Source organism: Boleophthalmus pectinirostris, unplaced genomic scaffold (genome assembly GCF_026225935.1).
Source record: "Boleophthalmus pectinirostris isolate CB_2022bp ecotype Guang Dong unplaced genomic scaffold, ASM2622593v1 HiC_scaffold_6, whole genome shotgun sequence".
In the NCBI taxonomy this organism is placed as follows: Eukaryota; Metazoa; Chordata; class Actinopteri; order Gobiiformes; family Gobiidae; genus Boleophthalmus; species Boleophthalmus pectinirostris.
Window position 1 is genome coordinate 4,140,675 of NW_026571447.1, and position 22,542 is coordinate 4,163,216.

A 22,542-nucleotide genomic window follows, 5' to 3' on the forward strand; every position below is an offset into this window, starting at 1 on the left:
AAATGTGAGTAATGTTGTAGGATCACTGGATGATGCAAACCCTTCCATGCTGTCACCGCGAAGCTAACCTAGCATGCTAACAGGAGCAGCTAAACTACACGATTTGCGGCGCGCACTTGCCTGGATAAACTTCACGAGTCCCACACGATCTGCGGCTGGAAATGTGGCGTCCGATGCTTTATTCTTGCCCCCGGTGTAGATCGATCCCAGAGGCTGACACAGTAACGCGATAATGTCATACAGGAGGAGAGAAAAGTCCCTTCCAAATCCGACTGGTGTCAAAATCCTGCGGTGTGCCTGCGCTGCGAGACCTCTCCACTCCGACCTGTTACCTTCCACTGGGGTCGTGGCAGCAGGACGCCATCTAGTGAAAAGGATGAAACCACATTATTTTTTTTTTATTATTATTTGTTTATTTATTTCATTCATAAAGTAGAAAAAGACATCAACAGTGTCCCAATTCAATTCGATTAAATATTTATTAAGCCAGGTCTAAACCAGGTCTAAAACCAAGTCTAAACCAGGTCTAAACCAGGACTAAACCAGGTTTAAACCAGGTCCAAACCAGGTCTAAAACCAGGTCTAAACCAGGTATTAACCAGGACTAAACCAGGACTAAAACCAGGTGTAAACTATGTCTCAAACAGGATTTAACAGGACTAAATCGTGCTGCGTGGACCGTGTCTCTTCGTCTTCTATCAATAATATTTTTGATTTGGTAGAGTAAAGTCTGGGCTTTTTATTTTCTTTTAGCAGATAAAACATTGTATGTTACAATATCCTCGTCTTTGCTTCTCTACAACAAATCAAGTAATCCAAAGTATTCAGATTACTTTACTCACTTTAAGTAATTTAATGGATTACGTTACAAACTACATTTTGGTGTATGTAATCTGTAATCTGTAGGGGAATACATTTTAAAAGTAACCTTCCCAACACTGCACATAGCTAAACACAAACAAACCAGAGGGCCAATTGAGGGTCGTAGACTGGTGCTCAATACAGTGAATAATTGAAATATGTGCATGTTTAACATGTTAGAATGATTCATCAGTCCTTTATTCATGCTAAAATCCTTAAAACCACACACTACATATTAAATATTAACTTTATCAAGATAGATTTTCAAAAAAACTTGCAATAAAAAGTTCATTTTTAATTGATGCAAGGTAATTTGGGCCAATTCTCCTGTAAGCCTGAGGGCCAAGAAAAATTTGTCTGAGGGCCGCATTTGACCCACGGGCCGTAGTTTGGACATGCCTGTTATAATGTATACAGACAAGAGCGCCAGTGTCTCCACAGCTTAGAAGTGAATCTGACAGAGCTCCTCACAGGACACACTAGAACTTCAATGATTCAACTGCTCAGATTCACGGCTCTACACATAAATGAATAAATACAACATCTGATCGTGACGACACAGGGTCTCACACCACAATTCACAAACATTTCACTGGCGCTGCAGAATCTCTGCACTTTCAGTAATATTCTCAAAGAGTCATTATAGGCCACTGTCAAACTCTGCAAACTCTTTTTCTTGTAGTCTTGTGTTCACAACATCAGACATACAAGAAATAAATGAAAAGGAGCAGAAAGAAGAGTCATGTTATGTTATCTGCCCCCTTTTCCCTTTTCAAGACAATACATCTACGCCAATGGGTTACTAAACATTTCAAATAGTACATTTCAGTTCAGGCACAATTATTAATCAATTGCAAACAGAAATCTTCACTATTACACACAACAACTTTTCTTTTTCATACATACACACTGTTTTTGATTGTATGTGTTTTTGTCATCATTGTACTTGATTCTTTTATATCTTTGTCAAGACTATTCCATAAATTAACTCTTTTCACAGCGATGCTTCGTTCCATAACCTCTGTTCTGAATCTGGGTTTTTTAAACATGAAGGTTCTGTTTAAATTGTAGTGGTTTGTTCTCATCTCCAACAGTCTTTGAATATTTACAGGTGACACATTGCACTTTGCTTTATACATGATTTTGAGGAGACTTAAATCAACAATATCATATGTTTTCAATACTTTAAGTTGAACAAATAACAGGTTGGATGGCTCTCTACAATGACTGTTTATTGATAATTCTCTCTCATTCTTTTTTGTAAAATAAATAAAGGCTGTAGGTAAGTTTTACATGTTGACCCCCAAATTTCTACATAGTCCATCAGATCTGGTGCAAATATAGAGTTATACAAAGTTAATAATGCTGCACTATTTAGTGAGAACTTTACTTTATGCAGAACAGCAATGGCTTTGGAAATTTTGCCTTTAGTGTCATTTATGAGACAAACTCCAGTTTAGACCTTCATCAATCATAACTCCTAAAAATTTGGTTTCATTTACTGTTTGAATCTGTATCCCATCTATTTCTAATGTTATGTTGTCTTTTTTCTTTTTATCATTAAATAAAATGAATTAGTTTTTTTTAAACATTGAGAATCAATTCATTTAAATCAAACCAGTATATACCCGTATAAACAGGACTGAGGAAAGACTAGAATACACTGCCATGCAAAAACAGCTAATATCTCTAGGCGTTAGGCAAGTTTAAAGTTCCTATATGATGCTAAATTTACTCTTGTGAGCTTTTATGTTATAATATTGTTGCCTGCTCCAAAACAGACCTGGAGTTGTGTTTTGTTTCATTCACACGTCCTTTATTATTTGTCTATCTCCATCTTCAAAGCTCAAATGCTCTGTTCCATCTTGTAATGTCATGAAGCAGTAGATTTCAAGTTAACAGCTACATTTAACCTTTAGTTTAGTAGAGATTGGCAGCTCCAGGTCTGAAAACATCCAAATGATTCTAGTGAAGGTTTATAGAGCAGCTTGTTCCACTGATAGATGTAATAAAGATATTGTGTTCTTCATTCAAATTATTATAAGTTATTGTCATTGAATATATGCAGTGTTGGGGAGTAACAGATTACATGTACCGGAGTTATGTAATCAGAGTACAAATTATGAGTAACTGTATTCAGTTACAGTTACTGTTTCAGTGAGTGGTAATTGGATTACAGTTACTTTGTTGAAATAAATGGATTACATGGCGGTGTTTTCCTGTTTTCACATTTTGGGCTATTCCCTTTTTTTCTCCCCTATTTTTTCGGTAATTCCACTCATTGCCAGACACTAAACCAGGTCTAAACCAGGTCTAAACCAGGTCTAAACCAGGTCTAAACCAGGTCTAAACCGAGGTCCAAACCAACTCTAACACCTGGTCTAAAACCAGGTCTATAGGACTAAAGCAGGACTAAAGCAGGACTAAAACCAGGTCTAAACCAGGTGTAAACCAGGACTAAAACCAGGACTAAACCAGGTCTAAAACAGGACTAAAACCAGGTCTAAACCACATCTAATCCAGGACTAAAACCAGGTCTAAACCAGGTCTAAACCAGGACTAAAACCAGGTCTAAACCAGGTCTAAACCAGGACTAAAACCAGGACTAAACCAAGTCTAAACCAGGTCTAAAACAGGATTTAACAGGACTAAACCAGTAAAAAACCATGTCTCCTCGTCTTCTATCAATAATATTTTTTTTATTTGGTTCAGTAAAGTCTGGGCTTTTTTTATTTTCTTTTAGCAGACAAAACATCTCATGTGAAGATTTCCTGGACTTTGCTTCTCTACAGCAAATCAAGTAATCCAAAATATTCAGATTACATTACTCACTTTAAGTACTTTAATGGATTCCGTTACAAACTACATTTTGGGGTATGTAATCTGTAATCTGTAGGGGAATACATTTTAAAAGTCACCTTCCCAACACTGAATATATGTAAGGTCGAGCTGTTGAATTTCATACTGTGGAATATTATAGGCAGAGCAATGACATTCATAGAAACAAGCAGGTGACAGACCCTCCACCAGAAAAGTTACACAATCCACCTTTAACACTTGTCATCTTATCGTTCAACAGATAAAACAGATGGAACAATTATTTTTGGGGTGTCAATATTTAGTGTGGGGAACTTTTTACTATTTTTACTGTTCTATGATTAGATCTGACATGTAGAGGGTAAAATAAATCACTTCAATTACTCATTAATCAAATATAAAAAGGGTTTGATGATGCTATGTATTTACTGCAGTATTTTTAGCCATATTGTACATTTGGAATAATTTTTGAGGATAATTCTATTTTGTTATTGTTAGTAATGCACATTAGTTTCAATATTACAGTTTATATTTTTATATTTTGCATTGTTAAAGGTACATTATGTAACTTTTCTAGGGAAGAGTCCACCACATGCTCATCATCTCCATGGAAACATTATTACTTTGCCTGAAATGTTCCTCAGTAAAAGTCATCTAATCTTCATAGAAACAAGCAGATCAGAACTGTGGAGAAGTGACCCCACTCTCAGTAAGAATGCATGTTCTTAAAGGAATTTATGTATAGCAAAAAAAAACAAAAAACACGTATAATGAAGTAAATGAAAACTATATTTGTTTTTTGCCATGCTGTGGAACATTCCTGACAAAGCAATGGCATACACATGACCCAAGCAAGTAAGTTACACAATGTACCTTTTAAAATCTAATCTGAAATCTGAAAATACCGCAACAGGGCTGAAAACATCCAAATGATTCTAGTGAAGGTGTATGGAGGAACTTTTTGTCCGCATTGATAGATGTAATAAAGATATTGTGTTCTTCAATCAAATTATTATAACTTACCTATTTATTTATTTAATTTTATTTATTTTTTGGCAGTGTGGGTGTTTAAAATACACGTTTCACTAGTGTTTGAGATTTTGGAATTTCATTTCTATGCAAAAATGAGCTTTGTTTTGTTCTTTTACCACATCTTTAAACTGTTACGTCAGTGACATAACAAAAGAGCACATTCAGGCAGATTACCTGTAGAAGTAGCCTACTGTTACAAATTTGTGTAAGATTTCACTATCAATAGAAGAACTGAACCAAATACTAAACTTATCTTGAGCACTAATTGATTTAAAAAGATAAAAACATACATGTAAGAAAATGACATTTATTTTGTAAAAAGGCAATATTATAAGGACTGAGCCATACATTTACACGTTTTTATATATTTGAAAGTGCCTATGATAGCTTGGATAACTAATTTGACCAAAACACAGTTAAGACCATTATATTTAAGATGTAAGAAATGTTACTATTTTTTCCCAGTTTGGTCAATATGCATGTTTAAAATTGTACTTCCTGGTTGGAAATCATGACATCATACCTGTTACCAAGCAAAACTCTTCTAATGTACAGAGAAACGTTTATTTGACAAATAAAAATACAAGAAAATCCCTTTATATTGTTCAATGTGTTTCTTGTTGTGACAAACTTTTTAGACAGAATTCTCCCAGCATAGTATCATCAATATGGAACTGCTACTCCCAATCCTACTTCCTGTAATTTCCAACATATTTTTCAACTTTTTTTTGTAATTTGTTTCTTGATTGGTGTAAACAGTGTTGGGAAGGTGACTTTTAAAATGTATTCCCCTACAGATTACATACCCCAAAATGTAATTAGTAATGTAATCCATTAAATTTCTTAAAGTGAGTAATGTAATCTGAATACTTTGGATTACTTGATATTGTCATGTTTTTTAAAATGACATGAATGCAACAACCACATTCTGAAATTTCTTGTTTGTTCTCTTCAAATTGTCTGTTGAGCCCAAGTCTCCATGAACAGACTTTTGTTTACTGTAGAGAAGCAAAGACTAGGAAATCGTAACATATAATGTTTTGTCTGCTTAAAGACAATAAAAAGTCCAGTCTTTCCTTAACCAGATTAAAAATATTATTGATAGAGAAATGCTTTGTTTATGAGATCACCTTAAATTATGTCCACCTACTGTTAAAGAGTCATATTGTTTTAGAAAGAAAATCACTTTCACTATAAACATAAAGGCACCAGCCCAGTAAAAATCAGTAATATTGGATGTTTTTTACTCAAAATGAGGCAGAATCTGATAATTATCAACGCCTCGTCCATTGTGTGACTGATACCGTTAACAAGATGTTTACGTCGCTCTTATTGCCGCGTTCTGTTTGGGTTTCCAGCAATGAGTGGAATTACCTAAATAAAATAAAAAAAAAAAAAGGGATATAGCCCCAAATGTGAAAACAGGAACATAAGGCAATGTAATTCATTTATTTCAACCAAGTATACTGAAACAGTAACTGTGACTGAATACAGTTACTCATAATTTGTACTCTGATTACTTAACTCCGGTACATGTAATCTGTTACTCCCCAACACTGGGTGTAAAACTATAATTTATATTTACAACTGTTATTATGTCACCAAATTAAGTCAAAATTAGAGAATCATAAAACCCAGTCATACACACTTTAACTGTGCCTTGTATTTCACGTGGTCTTATACTATTGTTGTGTTATGTTGTGTTCTGTTGTTGCTATAGAACTGCACTGGATGTTCCTGGGGCGAAGAATGAGGCTCCTTTGTCGTGGACCTTGAACTGAAAGAGTTTGTTGATTGAGTTCTGCCCATCAGCCTGACGCCGTCTCCAGCTCACCTCCATCTGCAACAGCACAGGAAAATGTCAGGATCATTTAGTTTTTCCTCTTCTTATTAAAATTATGTACCCAAATGAACTTTATTATCAGCAAAGTCTAAGTAGCAAAGTACAGTACAACAAAAGTATACAAATAAAAAGAGCTAGAAAAAATACTTTTTTTTTTTATTATTCAAGTTTTAATTTTATTTTTAATTTTTTACCATATAACGTAATGAAATTACACATTACTTTGGGCCGAAGGAGTAAAACAACAAATTTATCTGTACATATGCATATGCAAGGGCACTCCAGAGCAAAAATAAACAATAAAATAAAACTGTCAAAGTGCATGTGACAAGCCTCCGTAACTCTCTAATTTCCACTCAGTTTAACCCGTTACAAATACAATTAATTTCAATTCTAAATAAAAAGGCCACATCGATGCCACATCCACAAAGTGCAAAAAACAAAGACTTGTTTTCCCAGTGTACCAATTTCAAATGTTTTAGTCAATTGAGTAATCAAACCTGTCACAGGCATTTCAATCAAAAACAGGTGCCCAAGATTTTACAAAAATGTCCACGTTATCATTCATCTGAGCCAATAATTTCTCATATGAGACTTAAACCACTCCTTGTGCAAAGTTCATATGAAACACAAACATTTTTATCCTCAAAACAGAGTCAAAATGTCAAATGTGTCGCATAAATGAGTTTCCTTTCAGTCCACAAGCAACAAAACTGTAGCACTGTAACAAAATAATTTACTAAAACACACCGAAAAATACTCTTGGTGATATATTGATACAGCAGCCCACGATATCGATACCGTATCATCACATTAAACGATACAATATTCCGATATTTTTGCACACCCCTACTAAAATGCTACTAAAATTGCATAAATGGTAAATGGTCACGTTTTTATACAGCGCTTTCTACCTCCAAGGCTCAAAGTGCTTTACAACAAGGAACCACTCACACATACACACACATTCATACACCAGAGTACACAGACACTGGGGCCACGTAGGGTAAGTGTTTTGCCCAATGACACAACAGCAGCATACACCTGTGGGAGTTGGAGTCACACCAGCCAACCTGTGGGTCAGTGGATTTGACCGCTCAACCAATGATGTTTACGTCGAGAGCAGGAATCAAACCACCAACCTTCGGATCACTGGACAAACATTACTACCACTGTCAGTAGGTAACTAGTACTAGTAGTTCAAAAAATCTTTAATTTTCACTATTTTTTTCTACCATTGCTTGCATATAAAAAGTGTTTCCCCTCTTTACCTGTCCGTGTATGTCCCTGCAGTAGCCGGTGGGGAGACCCTGTACATGAAGGGCGAGCGAGCACTGGTGAGTTAGGCCTCTCAGGAGCTGTTCTGCACCTTCATCATCATCTTCCTCTTCATCACAATGGAGTAACATCACCACGTTTCCCTTTAGTGGAGAAACAGCAGTGTTGATTGATTATTGATGATTTAAAAGTACAAGTTTGTGTGTCAAACGTGTCAATGAAAGAAAACACCACCCCAGACATGTTTTTGATGAGGAAACATTATAATAGATCAGTAAACACCATAATATAGGCCCTTTTAACAAAAAAAGGAGAGGAAGGAGAGATAAGTCTGATCTGAATCCTCACTACCTAAACCCCAACACTGCAGCAAATCATTAGGTATTGCATAAATCAGGATATTTAGTTAAGCAGTTGGTAATTGGTACCACACAACCTATTAAAAAATGCATTTTAAACTGCATATTGATACTTTGCAGCTAATTTCATCAACATTCCCTGGGAGTGTGAGTGTGTGCTAACTGAAAGCATTGCTCTGTTAGAAGTTCTGTTACTCAAGCTAGAGTTTAATCTGATCTTTATTTTAACACAATCTTAGACTTAGAAGTTAGAACTACAACAGCCTTTGTACCTTTTTGTTGAAAATCAAACACTGAAATAGGCCAATAAACCTTCCTACTGATCACAGGCTCCTGAAAACGTGCTGTTACATTTCATTTTGTGTTTTCAGATGATCTTAAAACTTTTTTTCTGTTTGCTAACGTGTGCACTGTGTCACCATGGTAACTGATAACCATTCCGCCAATAGAGGTACACGTAGAACACCTCCAGAGCAATGTCACTGCAAAGTATGAGTGCAGTGACGTACAGATGTGAGGTACCTGTAGCCTGGAGCAGACTGTGGCTCTGCAGTAGTGGCTGAAGTCCAGGACGGCCCCCACACTCACACCCAGACTGAGCAGGAGGTTGAGGTCATCCACCAGCAGCACCGGGGGGCCCCACTCCTCTGACGGCCCACCGCTGTCAGGAGCACCCGAGGGATCACTGCAACTGGAACGCACAAACTGGAACAGATCCCGAAGGCCCTTTGTGGGATCCCTGTTAAAAAGAAATATCTGATTAAAGGGCCCATATGATGCCATTTTCTGATCTCTGTTATAATGTTGTTTCCTCATCCCAAACAGACCTGGAGTTGTGTTTTGTTTCATTCAACAATTAGACAAATCTTAGGTGTAATCATCTGAAACAAAGTCCAATGAAGCTAACTCTAACCTGAGAAAGTTAAGTGCCTCGTTCCCCGTTTGTCCTTCTTGTGGAATCAGATGTGACAAAGACTCCTGTAGACCCTCCAGGAACACCAGCTGTCCTTTCTCCTTCGCTTGGACCAGACTTACACCCTGCAGCAAAAACCAACATCACATGGTGCATAAACATGATGATAACAAAGAGCCATACCCTTGTCAGACCCTTCTATGAAGATTTTTTGTTTTTATTTGAACCAGACTATATGAAGCTGCCAAAGCTGACACATATCACTGTATAAAATTGTAGAATGAAGTAATTACAGAGCAGTGGGTGTGTATCGCTGGCGGCAAAAACAGGGGTTGGATCAGAAAATAAAGATTACTCAAACATGCACAATTCACTTGAAATCATACAGCCTATGTTCCGGATACAATTTCAGAGGGTAAATTAGAAGAGAAAACAACTACAGAAAGTGAGACAAAGCCTGCACACTTACTTCCAAACTGCAATTAATGAATGATAATGTTTCAATCAGTGGATCTTCCTCAAGTCACGGTTCTCTCTGTGATCCACTGGGAGTAATAATAATAATAGTGTGCAGGCTCGTCTCACTTTCTCTGTTCACTGTAGTAGCCTTGCACCAGTGATGTGTGTATACCTATACCTTTTAAGATAAGGGATAACAACTATAACATGGCTATAGTTAGTTTTTGGTCTTCTCAAAAAGAGTATTTCAGGTTTGAATTATTACAAAATTCAGCAGCACGTGTCCTGACGAGGACCAGAGGGCAGGACCACATTACACCGTTTTAGAATCACTGCATTGGCTCCCTGTGAGTTTCAGGATCGATTTTAAAGTTCTTTTACTGTTTTTTAAATGTCTTAATGGTCTTGGGCCTTCTTATCTTTCAGAACTGTTTTTACCCTACAAACCCTGGCGGACCCTGTGCTCCTCTGGCAGCAGCTCCTGGTCATTTCCAAAGTCACGGAGAGGCGTCTTTTCAGAACTGCCTGCCGGAGGAGCTCAGGGCCAAACGTTCATGTTTTTAAGAGCAGGCTCAAGACCCACCTTTTTAGCTTAGCTTTTGATTAAAATCTTTTTTTTTATCTGTTTCTATTTTACACATTTTATTATATTTATTTATTTTAGGCATATTTTTAGGAGCCCTCTGCATCCAGAGCAGAGGTCGGCTGTGGCTGCCTGGTCTGTCCCGTGGGCTCCTGGTGGAGGGCTGGTGCTTGGGCTTCATCTCTCCCCTGGGCCCTGTGGTGGTTCCTGGTGGTGGTGGACGTCTCTCTGCTCCTGGTGTAGACGGCTCCTCTGATGGTGCTTTCTCAACTGGTTTGCCTGTATTCAGCCTCACATTTTACTATAGGTAGTTTTATGTATTTTACCATGTTAGTGTGCGTGTGTGTCTGGGTTGTTTGGTTCTGTGGGGTCAGGCAGCTGTGGGGGTTGGATAAGTGGGTGGTCAGACGGAAATGTGGGATTGTTTTTAATCACCGTAAAGCACTTTGTGTTACATTTTTGTATGAAAAGTGCTTTATAAATAAAGTTTGATTTGATCCGATTTGATAAAAGCTTTGAAAAGTTGATTTTGCATAATAGGTCAGCTTTAAGAAGATGAAATATGTGAATCTACTTACCAATCGTTGGCTGACTGCATTGTAATGACTAAAGGACTGTACCAGGCCCAAAAAACAAACTTTACAGCGAGCTAGAAGAGACAGACAGACACAAAACAATATTTAAAATATATAATATGATCTTTAGAATTAACAGTGGTTCTGAAACTTTTTTAGTTGCAACCCCCATAATAACAGCATAAGCATTCGTGAATTTAAGTGTTTTTATTTTGGTTTGGTTAGAAATTATGACAATGAAAATAAGGATAAGTTTAGTTCATGTCAAATAAAGTATTAATTTATTTCATTCGTAATTGTACATAACTTACCTCGAAGATAAAATGAGAGAAAGTGATGGATGAGAAACGAGGCGTCACATCTTCTCTCGGAGATGATGATGAACTCTTCCTGTGGAACAGTTTGGACCAGCTCATATTTATGAACAGAACCAATGCTAATGCTAACAGCTACTGCTACAAACACGCACGCCTTTTAAACATCTGACAGCTGTTATTCATCATTCTTACAAACCTGTGCGTACGTGTCCTTTAGATTACAATGATTTCTTAAAAAGTTGAGGTTTACCTGCGAGAACTTCTCCGGGGAAGAGTTCAGGATGCTGTTGAGCTCTGCAAACATGGCTAGCTACAAGAAGTGAGCTAACTATATGGACATCAGCAGCGATCGGAAAAATATAATACGAGTAATGTTGAATATATATGCAGTTTAGGTCTATTACGTCCATATATCTGCAGTATCTGTGAAGAAAAAGGATAGTTTCAAGGCGAACTGTGAATCGGGTAACTTGTGTGAAAAAGCCATGTGCGCTCTCTGCGTGCGTGTGTGCGTGCGTGTGTGTATGGAACAAAGATCCGATGAGTTACTCTGATGTGTATTTATATTGATTTATTTATGAATATAATTTTTTTTATACTACGTTGAAGATATATTCAAAATAAAGTCATGTGAATTAATTTATGTATTCTGTTAAATTAATTCTTTTTAATGAATGCAGAATGTTTTTTTTTTTTAAAGAAAAAGAACATGACAAATAAACAGTGCAGAGACTTTATTCTGACAACACTAGTAAAAATAAATAAATAAATAATAATAATAATAAATTATTATTACATTGACCAAAAGTGGATTAATTGTGGTAATAGAAAGCGACCTCTGTACAATAGAGGATCTTTGGAGTGGCGTACGTGTAAAGCCCCGCAGCGTCCTCTTGTGGTGGATTTTTTATTGATGAATTAAAGCACTGACAACTCCATTTTTGTATTTCCTGCAGCATTTTCCCATCCAATAGACAATCTTCCCCAAATCAAGACCATTTCTGAACTTCATTAACAGAATATGTTTTTAAACTATATTTATGTAACACACAACATAAATTCATTTTTACAGGAACATTTGCAGACCGGGTGAACAGGTGCCACCTAGTGCCTTCACTCAATTTCATTTCTCTCCAGTGACTAGGTCAGGAATCAGAATACACTAGACTCTAAACTTCACAGCTCTGTATTAATGGACCAAGGAACAAACAAACTAATGGTGACGCTCCGTAGCCAATCAAATGTGAGCATTCAAGACGACTCTGAACACAGACAGAGGAAAGAGGATTTGAGAAATCTGTTGAAAAATGGATTGAGACTGTTAAGTTGAGATGTGAAAGCTCAAGAAAAAGGGAAAATCAAGCTGCTATTTTTTCCCCTGAAATGAAGCACTTTGTTTTAAAATGCACAATTTAGCCATTTTATTTATTTTCTCTAATTAATTTGAATCTACAGCCCTATAACTAATGTAGGACTACTGTGTGTTTCAGTGTTAACAAGTACATTTTGTTGAAATGTTTTGAGCTTGTATTTTCGTTGATTTGACAGTCTATTGTTCGTACATTCAGAAGTGTGTGTGTGTGTGGGTGTGTGTGTGTGTTGTGGGGCACACTGAGCCACATCTGATCCACAGAGCAGTCCACAGCTTGTAAGTGATGCATACAACAGCCACTATTCTTTGCCGGGTCATTTTTGACCCGTAACACCACAAATGTCACTTTTTTTTTTTTGAGACCTTTAGAATTTACTAAAATGATGAAAATGATTTTGTTGCGTTAAAATAGTTGTGTCTGAGGATTAGATGAAGCCTCGTTCCAGTACAAAAAAGCAAATGGTAGTTTTTACATACCTAAACTTGAAAACGGGTCAGTTTTTGACCCGAACACAATATAAGAGTTTAGGGTTTAGGTCTTGGTTTAGACCTGGTATAGTCCTTGCTTAGACCTGGTTTAGACATGTTTTAGTCCTGGTTCAGACCTGATTTAATCTTGGTTTAGTCCTGGTTTAGACCTGATTTAATCTTGGTTTAGACCAGATTTAGTCCTGTTTTAGACCTGTTTTAGACCTGATTTAGACCTGGTTTAGACCTGGTTTAGACCTGATTTAGTCCTGGTTTAGACCTGGTTTAGACCTGTTTTAGACCTAATTTAGTCCTGTTTTAGACCTGGTTTAGACCTGATTTAGACCTGTTTTAGACCTGGTTTAGACCTGGTCTAAATGAATAAAGAATGAAAATGAGCAAGTCCAGTTGAAGATTTGATTTGTGGCAGAGGTCTTCAACAGAGGTCTCTCTCTCTTCATCCCCTCGTCTCTCTCTTCATCCCCTCGTCTCTCTCTTCATCCCCTCGTCTCTCTCTTCATCCCCTCGTCTCTCTCTTCATCCCCTCGTCTCTCTCTTCATCCCCTCGTCTCTCTCTCTGTCAAACTGCAAACACGTCCACCTGGATTTTGTCCTTTCTTGTTCGGTACATGAGAAAAGTTCTGTTACACGTTCATTTTTACACGTAACGGAACTGAAGATCCACACGTCCAGGAGAGGAGGAGGAGCGACTCTGATGGAATATCCCCCTAGTATTGAATCAAGAGAAAGAGGGAGAGAGAGAAGAGACAGATATAGAGAGGGAGAGAGAGAGAGAAGAGAGAGGGAGCAAAAGCAGAAAGGTGAGAGGGAGAGAAGAGTCGTTCTTGGTCTGAGCCGTCCCCCAGCAGCACGGCTCCTGGGATCATTCAGGCTCCGAAACCCCTCCACCACGGTAAGGTGACGACTCAAGGAGGGGAGGAAAAAGGAGACGACAGGACAGGACACGACGGGAGGAAAAAGAAAGAAAGAAAGAAAGAAAGAAAGTGTGAGAGACAGAGAGAGAGAGACAGAGGGTTAGAGAGTGAGAGAGAGAGAGAGAGAGAGAGAGGAGAGAGAGAGAGAGAGAGAGAGAGAGAGAGAGAGAGAGAGAGAGGAGAGAGAGAGAGAGAGAGAGGGAGAGAGAGAGAGAGGAGAGAGAAAGAGAGGGAGAGAGAGGAGAGAGGAGAGAGAGAGAGAGAGAGAGGGAGAGAGAGGAGAGAGAAGAGAGAGAGAGGGAGAGAGAAAGAGAGGGAGAGAGAGAGAGAGAGAGAGAGAGAGAGAGAGAGAGAGAGAGAGAGAGAGAGAGAGAGAGAGAGAGAGAGAGGGAGAGAGAGAGAGAGGGGAGAGAGAGAGGAGAGAGAGAGAGAGAGAGAGAGAGAGGAGAGAGAGAGAGAGAGGGAGAGAGAGAGAGAGAGAGAGAGAGAGAGGAGAGAGAGAGAGAGGGAGAGAGAGGAGAGAGGGAGAGGAGAGAGAGGAGAGAGAGAGTGGGAAAGGGAGAGAGAGAGGGAGAGAGAGGTTTAGAGAGAGGGAGAGAGAGAGAGAGGGAGAGAGAGAGAAGAGAGGAGAGAGAGAGAGAGGTTAGAGAGAGTGGGAGAGAGAGAAAGAGTGAGAGAGAGGGAGGGAGATAGAGAGAGGATTAAGGAGAGTGAGAGAGAGAGAGAGAGAGAGAGAGAGATAGAGAGAGAGAGTTAGGGAGAGGGAGGGAGAGAGAAAGAAAGAGCGAGATAAGAGAAAGAGAGCAAAAGAGAGAGTGAGGGGGAGAGAGAAGAGGGAGGGAGAAAGAGAAGCAGGAGAGAGAGAAAAGGAGAAGTGAGAGATAGAGAGAAAGTAGAGGGAGAAGGAAGGACTAGTGCTTCAGAAAAGACAAAAGCCAAGAAAAGAAAGATCTGCAAGATGAAGCAAGAAAAGCAAGAGGAGCAAGAGAGCAAAGAAGCAAGCAAGAGGAGCAAGAGGAAGCAAGAGGAGCAAGAGGAGCAAGAGGAGCAAGCAGGCAGGGGCGCAGCAGGAGCAGGAGCAGCAGGGCTGTACCTTAGACGCAGACGGGCACGGGGGAACCTAGGAGGAGCAGAGCCGGGCACAGCAGGAGCGGCGGGCGGGGGCGAGGCAGGAGCGGCGGGCGGGCGAGGCAGGAGCGGCGGGCGGGGGCGAGCAGGAGCGGCGGGCGGGGCGAGGCAGGAGCGGCGGCGGGGCGAGGCAGGCAGGAGCAGTCCGTCGGAGGCAGGCGAGTAACGGCACGCGGCGAACCCTCACAAGCAGGAGCAGACACGACATCGTCAGGGCTGGACATCACGACATCATTCGGGTACCACACTGAAGCTGAAGGCAGAGAGATGTCGTCATCCACCGAGGACATGACCACATCGTTGGGGCACCACGCTGAAGCTGCTGCGGGAGGGAACACCGGAGCTGCTGCGGGCGGAAGAATAAAAGCTGCAGGGGGAAACATCTGTTGAGGCATTTTTTTATATTTATTCTGTGTTTGTGTGTATTTGTGTGTTTAAGGTGTGTGTTTGTTTCTGTGCTTTTGTGAGTGTGTTTGTGTGTGAATCTTTGTGTGTTTGTGTGAGTGTGCTGCTGTTAGTGTGTGTTTGTGTGAGTTTGTGGGTGTGTTAGTGTATGTTAATGTGTGTTAGTGTGTTAGTGTCTGTTTGTGAGTTAGAGTGAGATGTGATGTCCTGTGCTGGAGATGTGGAGGTCTGGAGGTCTGGAGGTCTGGAGATGTGGAGGTCTGGAGGTCTGGAGGTCTGGGGGCCTGAAGGCCCGGGGGCCAGGAGCAGTCCTGGGTCTTGGCTCACACAGACCTGTGGGAAGAAACATTTGTGTCAGACACCAGAACTAACAGGACGCACCACTTAAAGATAGAAAGAGGATTCATCAGTGGTTCTGAGCCGTCTCCTTGAATCAAAAAAGTGACTATTAACGTGGGTTCCACAGAAGAGGACGTCTGGTTTGGTGTTTCATGTTCTCAGGTTCTACTTATGAACATATGACTGTTGTTATTGACTGATTTAAAGTCTTATTAAAACATTTTTCGATTTGACTCCAATAGAAAAAATGCATATCTCTGAATGAAAAAAACAGACAGCACGTTATCTTTTGTTTATCTCTGTTCATTAGAGTTACTACTTGAATCTTTCTATCTTCTTTCTCCGTGATGGGGGTTTGTGAAATAACACCAAATGCAAACTTTTATTTATTTCTGCCAAACAGTTTAAATCTGATTTTGTCTATGGTGAGGAATCTCACTGTATTATAAATGATGCTACTTTTAGGAATTTTCAGAGGTAAAAAAACTGTTGGACAAGTTACTTCAAAACTGTAATGTGTTATTTATTCGTTACATTACAGTATTACTGCATTTAAACTGTAAGACACTCCACGACTACTGCAGTACTTTTCACTTACTCTCACCAAAATAACTCTGCCATGATGCCCAACTTTTGTACCATATATGGACTAAACCAGGACTGAACCAGGACTAAACAGGACTAAACCAGGACTTAGGCAGGACTAAACCAGAGCTGTACCAGGACTAAAACAGGACTAAACCAGGACTGAACCAGGACTAAACCAGGACTGAACTAGGACTTAGGCAGGACTAAACCAGAGCTGTACCAGGACTAAAACAGGACTGAACCAGGACTAAACCAGGACTAAACAGGACTAAACTGGGACTAAACCAAGCCTGAACCAGGACTAAAACAGGACAAAACCAGAACTAAAACAGGACTAAAACAGGACTAAACAGGATTAAACTGGGACTAAACCAGGACTGCACTGGGACTAAACCAGAGCTGTACCAGGACTAAAACAGGACTAAACCGGGACTAAACAGGACTAAACTGGGACTAAACCAGGACTGAACCAGGACTAAACCAGGACTGAACTGGGACTAAACCAAGCCTGAACCAGGACTAAACCGGGACTAAAACAGGACTAAAACATGACTGAATCAGGACTAAACCAGGACTAAAACAGGACTGAACCGGGAATAAAACGAGACTAAAACAGGACTAAACCTACGCGGGTGTCCCTCCGGCGTGTTACTGCAGCTTATATCGCGGTGATTTGAGTGAATTTGTATGAAGAAAAAGGAAAAAGGCGCCATTTCAGTCCAGGTTAAGGCGCGTTACTGACATTTGGACCGAGTCAAATATATCACAAACCTGTGCTTTTACCTCCCGAGAGTCCTGGAGTCCGAGTCAGGGGACGGTCACAAGCTGTTTGTGAAGAAATATCCCAAAGATGAGGCTGGTGTCCGAAGAAATATTGAGAGCAGGTTTAAGAGCGCACTTTCTCGTCTCGAGCAAAGTTTGCAAAGATTGCAATGTTTGAAAGATGCACGTAGCAACCAAAAGAACAACAGCACGCACGTGCGCACTGACGTAAGCACGCTGGCGTCTTGGCGCGTTCTATACAGTCACGTGTGGCGCAGACAGTGTATGGATCTAATATCCACACACTTTAAATATGATCTAGATCAGTGGTCTCAGACTCGCGGCTCGGGGGCCAACTGCGGCCCTCGGAAGGATTTTTTTGTGGCCCTTAATTCCAAAGAATAATGTCAGTGCGGCCCACGGTAGATGTACGCACAATCCCACCCCCCTACCGCGGGCCGCACTGACAGATGAAGCTGCAATCGGTACCCATGCAGATTCACAATAACAGATTATTAACGCAGTTTACATCCCAAAACTCAATTTACAGCAGTTGTGAAGCAACGAGTCTAAGTGGATCTGTTAATAGAGTACACGTGCACATACGGCGTCACCGAAGAACCAAAACAAACCACACGTGGTGGTGGTACACCTGTGCACTTTAAGCTCCCACAACCACAGTATCAGAGCGCAGAGGAGGCGCTGACAGAATTCCCCTGTTCATAAGTATAGGACCTTTATTGAAGAGAAGAAATAAAAAGACACTGACAGTCTGTTTACCTGCTCAACACTCGGTGCGTAATTTGCTGGCAACCTGATGACCAAGCTCCACATTTCCGTCGCCGAAATCCACGTGCACTCAGCGGCAAACACAGTTGTCCCATCAATATGCAAGCACGACAAAACTGCAGTGATCTATTCCAGAGGCTTGGCGACATGTTAGCAAAAAGTACAAGGCAAAAAACAAGCGTCTTCCATCCATGTTTGACATACGAGAAGCGTGAGTAAGACGATGTAGTTGAAAGAATCCGGTAATTTTTCAAAATAAAACATTGTTCATTCCCTGATAAAAATAAATAAAGTATAATGTATAACACAAGTTAATAAATATATCACATATCTGTGTGAAAAGCGCTTCTCCACCATGGTAGAACAGCGATATCCCTCCAGTTACCAACACAGATGTTCCTGTTAATACCACGGGTCGTCCTCATCTCAGATTATCACCATGAACTCATAAAACAGCCACATGTAGAACTTTGTTCAAACTCACAGCATCAGCCCAGAGTTCTGGTAACAGCAGCAGCCAACAGCGCACACAGTAGCGCGCAGCTCCTCAGGACAGGGCTGGAGTCTGGTCCTTGGTCTTCTGTTGTCCTATAAGCCCGTTGGTCAGATGGTCCAGAGGCTCTGTCCTCCATCTGCTGGTTCCAAACGGTGGCGAGCAAGACCAGTGCGCAATGACTGGGTCTGAGCGGGTACGTTCCGCCGTCTGCGCGCTGGTTCCGTGCGGGGAAAGTGAGAATGCGCTGTAGACTACAGGTCTGTGCGGTCTGCTCTGGTCCTCCGCGCTCAAGAACCGCGGCTGGTTCCGAGGTGGTGCAAAGCATCCGGACAGAAGCATGAGTCCAGTTTAGTTGGTTAGCGTCCGTCCTCCGCGCATTTGGTTCTTCCCGGGGAAAGCGCTTTTCACTCCACGCTCCATGTCATCTGAGCCCGGACAGAACCGTAGCTGCTCCCACTGGTTCGGGACTCTGGTTTGGATCTAGTCCGACTGTATTTCATACACGAGGCTACAAGCAGGACATTTTTTTAAAGTTGAATCAATTGAATGGGCGATTGCCTATTGCCATACATGGATACAATATTATTATCATCCTTTTTTTATAAGAACAGTTTACAAATTATTACCAGAGGTCAGTAGAGGAGCCTAAAATAGTTTTTAAGAAGTACTGTATTTTTCAGACTATAAGTCTCACTTTTTTCACGGTTTGGGTGTTTCCTGTGACTTATACTCCACTGTGACTTTTATATTAAAACGTTCACACTGAAGCGGTGAGAGGTTCTAGTCTTGTGTGTGAGTATCTGCTGCTCCTGTTCCTCCTGAACCACTGTCACTTCACTCTACTGCACATGTCTCCTGCAGAAAGAGCCTCTGTCCTGTCTGTATCATGTCAGTCGATCGCACCATTACTTCTGTACCACTGAACAATTTAACATTTAAGTGACTTCAGTGACTCTGAAACCATCCTGTCGGGATTCAGAAAGAAGAGGAAGCGATGCTCCGTTTACCTACGGAGGTCGCCAAGTTGCTCAGAAGTGACACTGAGGATGAAGAACTGAATGGATTTAGTGATTTGGAGTGAGATGGAGAGTTTGGTAAACTTGTTCTGTTGTTTATGTTATAGTTTATCTGAAGAACTGTTCATATGTGACGTTAACAGTCTGTTCTTCTCTCTTCTATTGTTTTTACTAGAACTTGACTTTCAACAGGAAATGTTGGTTCCTGGTCTCTGATTTTATAAAATACATTTCCCCCAAAAAGTGCGACTTATAGACTTATATGACTTATATATGTTTTTTTTTTCTTCTTCATTATGCATTTAGTGGCTGGTGTGACTTATACATTGGAGCGATGGTATTTGTGAAAAACTAAACTAGTCAGGTAAAAGTAACTTAAAGAGTAACGGTAGGAACTTGTGATTTATAATTTGAAGTTAATGTAGTTGAAAGAACTAAACATGTAATGCACAAAATCTGATCAGACACAAAAATGAGACAAACTAAATCATATCTGAAGGAGCAATGCAAAAAACACAAACGTTCAAATCATTTCATATTGTCCACATAAAACGTTCTGTAGACTTGAGTGCTACATCAATAAAGATTTGACTCAAGTAGGACTGAAAGTATGCTGCTGGAAAAGTTCTCTGAAAAGTACAATGTAACTGAGAATACCCACTGTCTTTGACAAACAGATTTATTAAGTTATAAAATAAAAATCAACTTGCAGGATGAGATGTCAGCCGTGTTGTCCAGCAGAGGGCAGTATATGAGCACGTACAGTTGAATTAACCCTTGCCTTCACTAAGTTTTCAAGTTTTAATATTACTGTAAATGTAATGTTTTCAGTAGAATAGTTGAGTGAATTAGCAGCAGAATCTTGTTTACATTCACACTATATTTAGATTTTAAAATTTTTGTGGTTTGAAATATCAGGCTAATTATCTAAAGATTTTTCACTTTAACCTTTGACTCAATTATGGTTGTGTTTTGTTTCATTCTCACACGTTTAACACACAAATCCTGCATATTTAAGCTTCTCTCAAACAGAAAACACTCTGGTCCACCTTGTGATGTCATGGTAAGTGCTCCTGTGTGTTTTTTTTTTTTTAAAACTCCACACGCCTTCACTTGAATCAGTTGGATGAATTTGGCCCTGGAGTTTCCAATCTCTGCAAAACCAAACTTGAAAACTACTTCTTCATGACATCACAAGGTGGAACAGATCATTTTGAGCTTTGGAGACATAGACAGACTAATAACAGAGTTACAGTGTGAATGAAACAAAACAAAAAGTTATGAGGTTGCAATATGTTGTAATATAGCATCTTTAAAATCAAAATCTTACATATATTTCCTTTGATATATGCAAATACATGCATCGCAAATTTCGGACTTCTGGTCATTCTGCAATTCATACTGGGAAGGATTTTCCAAAAAAGTGAGCATCAAACCTCCATGTTTGTTTTCCTAGTGGGATGCGTTGATTGACAAAGTCGATCTTTTCAAGTCTTTTGAACCATATCACTTATGTTTCCGGTTCTGATATTGTCATATTTTAGTTTTGGGATTCAGACATCATTAATTGTGTGGTTGTTGGATCCTAACAGCGGAAAACGGCTCGAGAAATTTGTTTGCGAACTTCATAAATGCAAAAGGGAATCAGATGTGTGTGAATCTATGTAAAACCTCTCTTCAAACTGTTTCCCTTCCCAACAGAATTGATCAATAGTGAAAGGTGAAGGTGATGGGCAGGACTGATCCACAGGAAGGACCAAAAAGGAAACCTTTGACTGCCTAAATCATCCCGAGTTTACAGCGAACATTTTGTATCTGGAGCATCATCAAAGCAAAACCTCGATCCCTTGCTCAGTCTTGGTTACGAATTTAAAAAGTCAACGCCAAAGCGAAAGGCACCAACTGTTCACCAAGAAACAACTTCCACTGCAAAGAGACCAAGACGTGATGTTGCTGTAAAACTACAAAAACAAGAAACTGCAGCTCAGTCTGTTTGTCTTTTGTACCTCTCCATTAACAAACAGGAGCCACATACAAAATGTTCGCTGCAAACTTGGGATGATTCCTTATGCAGTCAAAGGTTTTCTTTTTCATCTTTCCTGTGTATAAATCCTGCCCTTCGCCTTTGCCTCTCACTACTTTTCAATTCCGTTTAGAAGGGAACCAGTTTGAACGGAGGTTTCACATAGATTCACACAGATCTGATTCCCATTTGCAGTTATGGAGTTCGCAAACTTCCCAAGCCCATTTCTCGAACCATTTTCCTCTGTTAAGATCCAACAACCACACAATTACAATGTCCAAATCCCAAAACTAAAATATGACAATATCAGAAACAGAAACAAAAGTGATATGGTTCAAAAGACTTGAAAAGATCGACTTTGTCAATAGAAACATCCCACTGGGAAAACAAACATGAAGGTTTGATGCTCACTTTTTCGGGGCTTGACACTCCCTAACACTTTACTACCATTACAAGTGAACACACGCCTTCATTCATTTGCATATTTATTAAATACGTCATCCACTTTGGGCTTAGTACATAAACAGTTTAAAGGTTGTATATTGTGCAAAATGAAAAATTCCTCATCACAAATATACCTGGAGTTGTGTTTTGTTTTTTTCACAAACGTGTCTGACTTTGTTGTTTTGTTGAGACATTAGTTTAGTTCTGTTTTGTGCCTTTTTAAATTTGTCACTTGATTCTGTTTGTGGGTTTATGTGGTTTTACTTTGGGGCACTTGTGTTTTAATTTTGTGTGTCCCTTAATTTAACCATTTGTTTTTGTGTAAGCCTGCATCACCTGTTTTTCACACAAAACTCGTATGTTAAATCTGTTATTTATTATGGTTATTTTCTGAATATTTTTTAGTCTGTTTTGTTAATTTACCTTTTACATCCCTGTTGACTAAACATGATCTAATTTATTATTACCTGGTCCCCGAAGGGTTGGCCAGGTTTTGTATTCACCTTGTGTGTCTGTGTGTCCACCAGTGATAATTCCACCATTTATGGACCGATTGTCACCAGATTTGGTATGTGGGACAAACCCCCGTGCAGGATGCTGCAAAAAAAAGTTTGGTGACGATCCAAGGTCACACGGGTCAATTGAAAGGTCACGCCATTGTAAAGGATTGGGAACTTCGGCAATTTCTGAACCATCTGCGGCCTAAAATATTCACCCAGTTATCACACAAGTTGGCACAC

General features: G+C 39.8%; 2 protein-coding genes across 2 annotated transcripts in view; both read right to left on the minus strand.

The window, feature by feature from the left end:
* scap (SREBF chaperone) overlaps positions 1–337 on the minus strand; it is an 80,874-nt gene extending 80,537 nt beyond the window's left edge. The window contains exon 1 of the mRNA XM_055164289.1: positions 121–337. The gene's annotated coding sequence lies outside the window, so the exon portion shown is untranslated. The remainder of the gene's footprint in view (positions 1–120) is intronic.
* A 4,664-nt stretch (positions 338–5,001) lies between these two features.
* On the minus strand, positions 5,002–11,550 carry elp6 (elongator acetyltransferase complex subunit 6). Its single transcript, XM_020930873.2, has 7 exons — positions 11,288–11,550; positions 11,032–11,110; positions 10,724–10,794; positions 9,104–9,228; positions 8,713–8,929; positions 7,825–7,974; positions 5,002–6,550 (listed from the first exon to the last, which is right to left on the minus strand). Exons 1-7 carry the CDS (start codon positions 11,339–11,341, stop codon positions 6,425–6,427), a joined length of 822 nt encoding a protein of 273 aa, XP_020786532.1. The 5' UTR covers positions 11,342–11,550; the 3' UTR covers positions 5,002–6,424.
* Positions 11,551–22,542: the final 10,992 nt, after the last annotated feature.

Coding starts and splice junctions, on each gene's coding strand:
- elp6 (XM_020930873.2), bottom strand. CDS start 11,341: ATGTTTGCAGAGCTCAACAGCATCCTGAACTCTTCCCCGGAGAAGTTC. Junction 11,111..11,287: donor CCCCGGAGAAGTTCTCGCAG/GTAAACCTCAAC, acceptor ACTGTTCCACAG/GAAGAGTTCATCATCATCTC. Junction 7,975..8,712: donor CAGTCTGCTCCAGGCTACAG/GTACCTCACATC, acceptor TCTCCACTAAAG/GGAAACGTGGTGATGTTACT.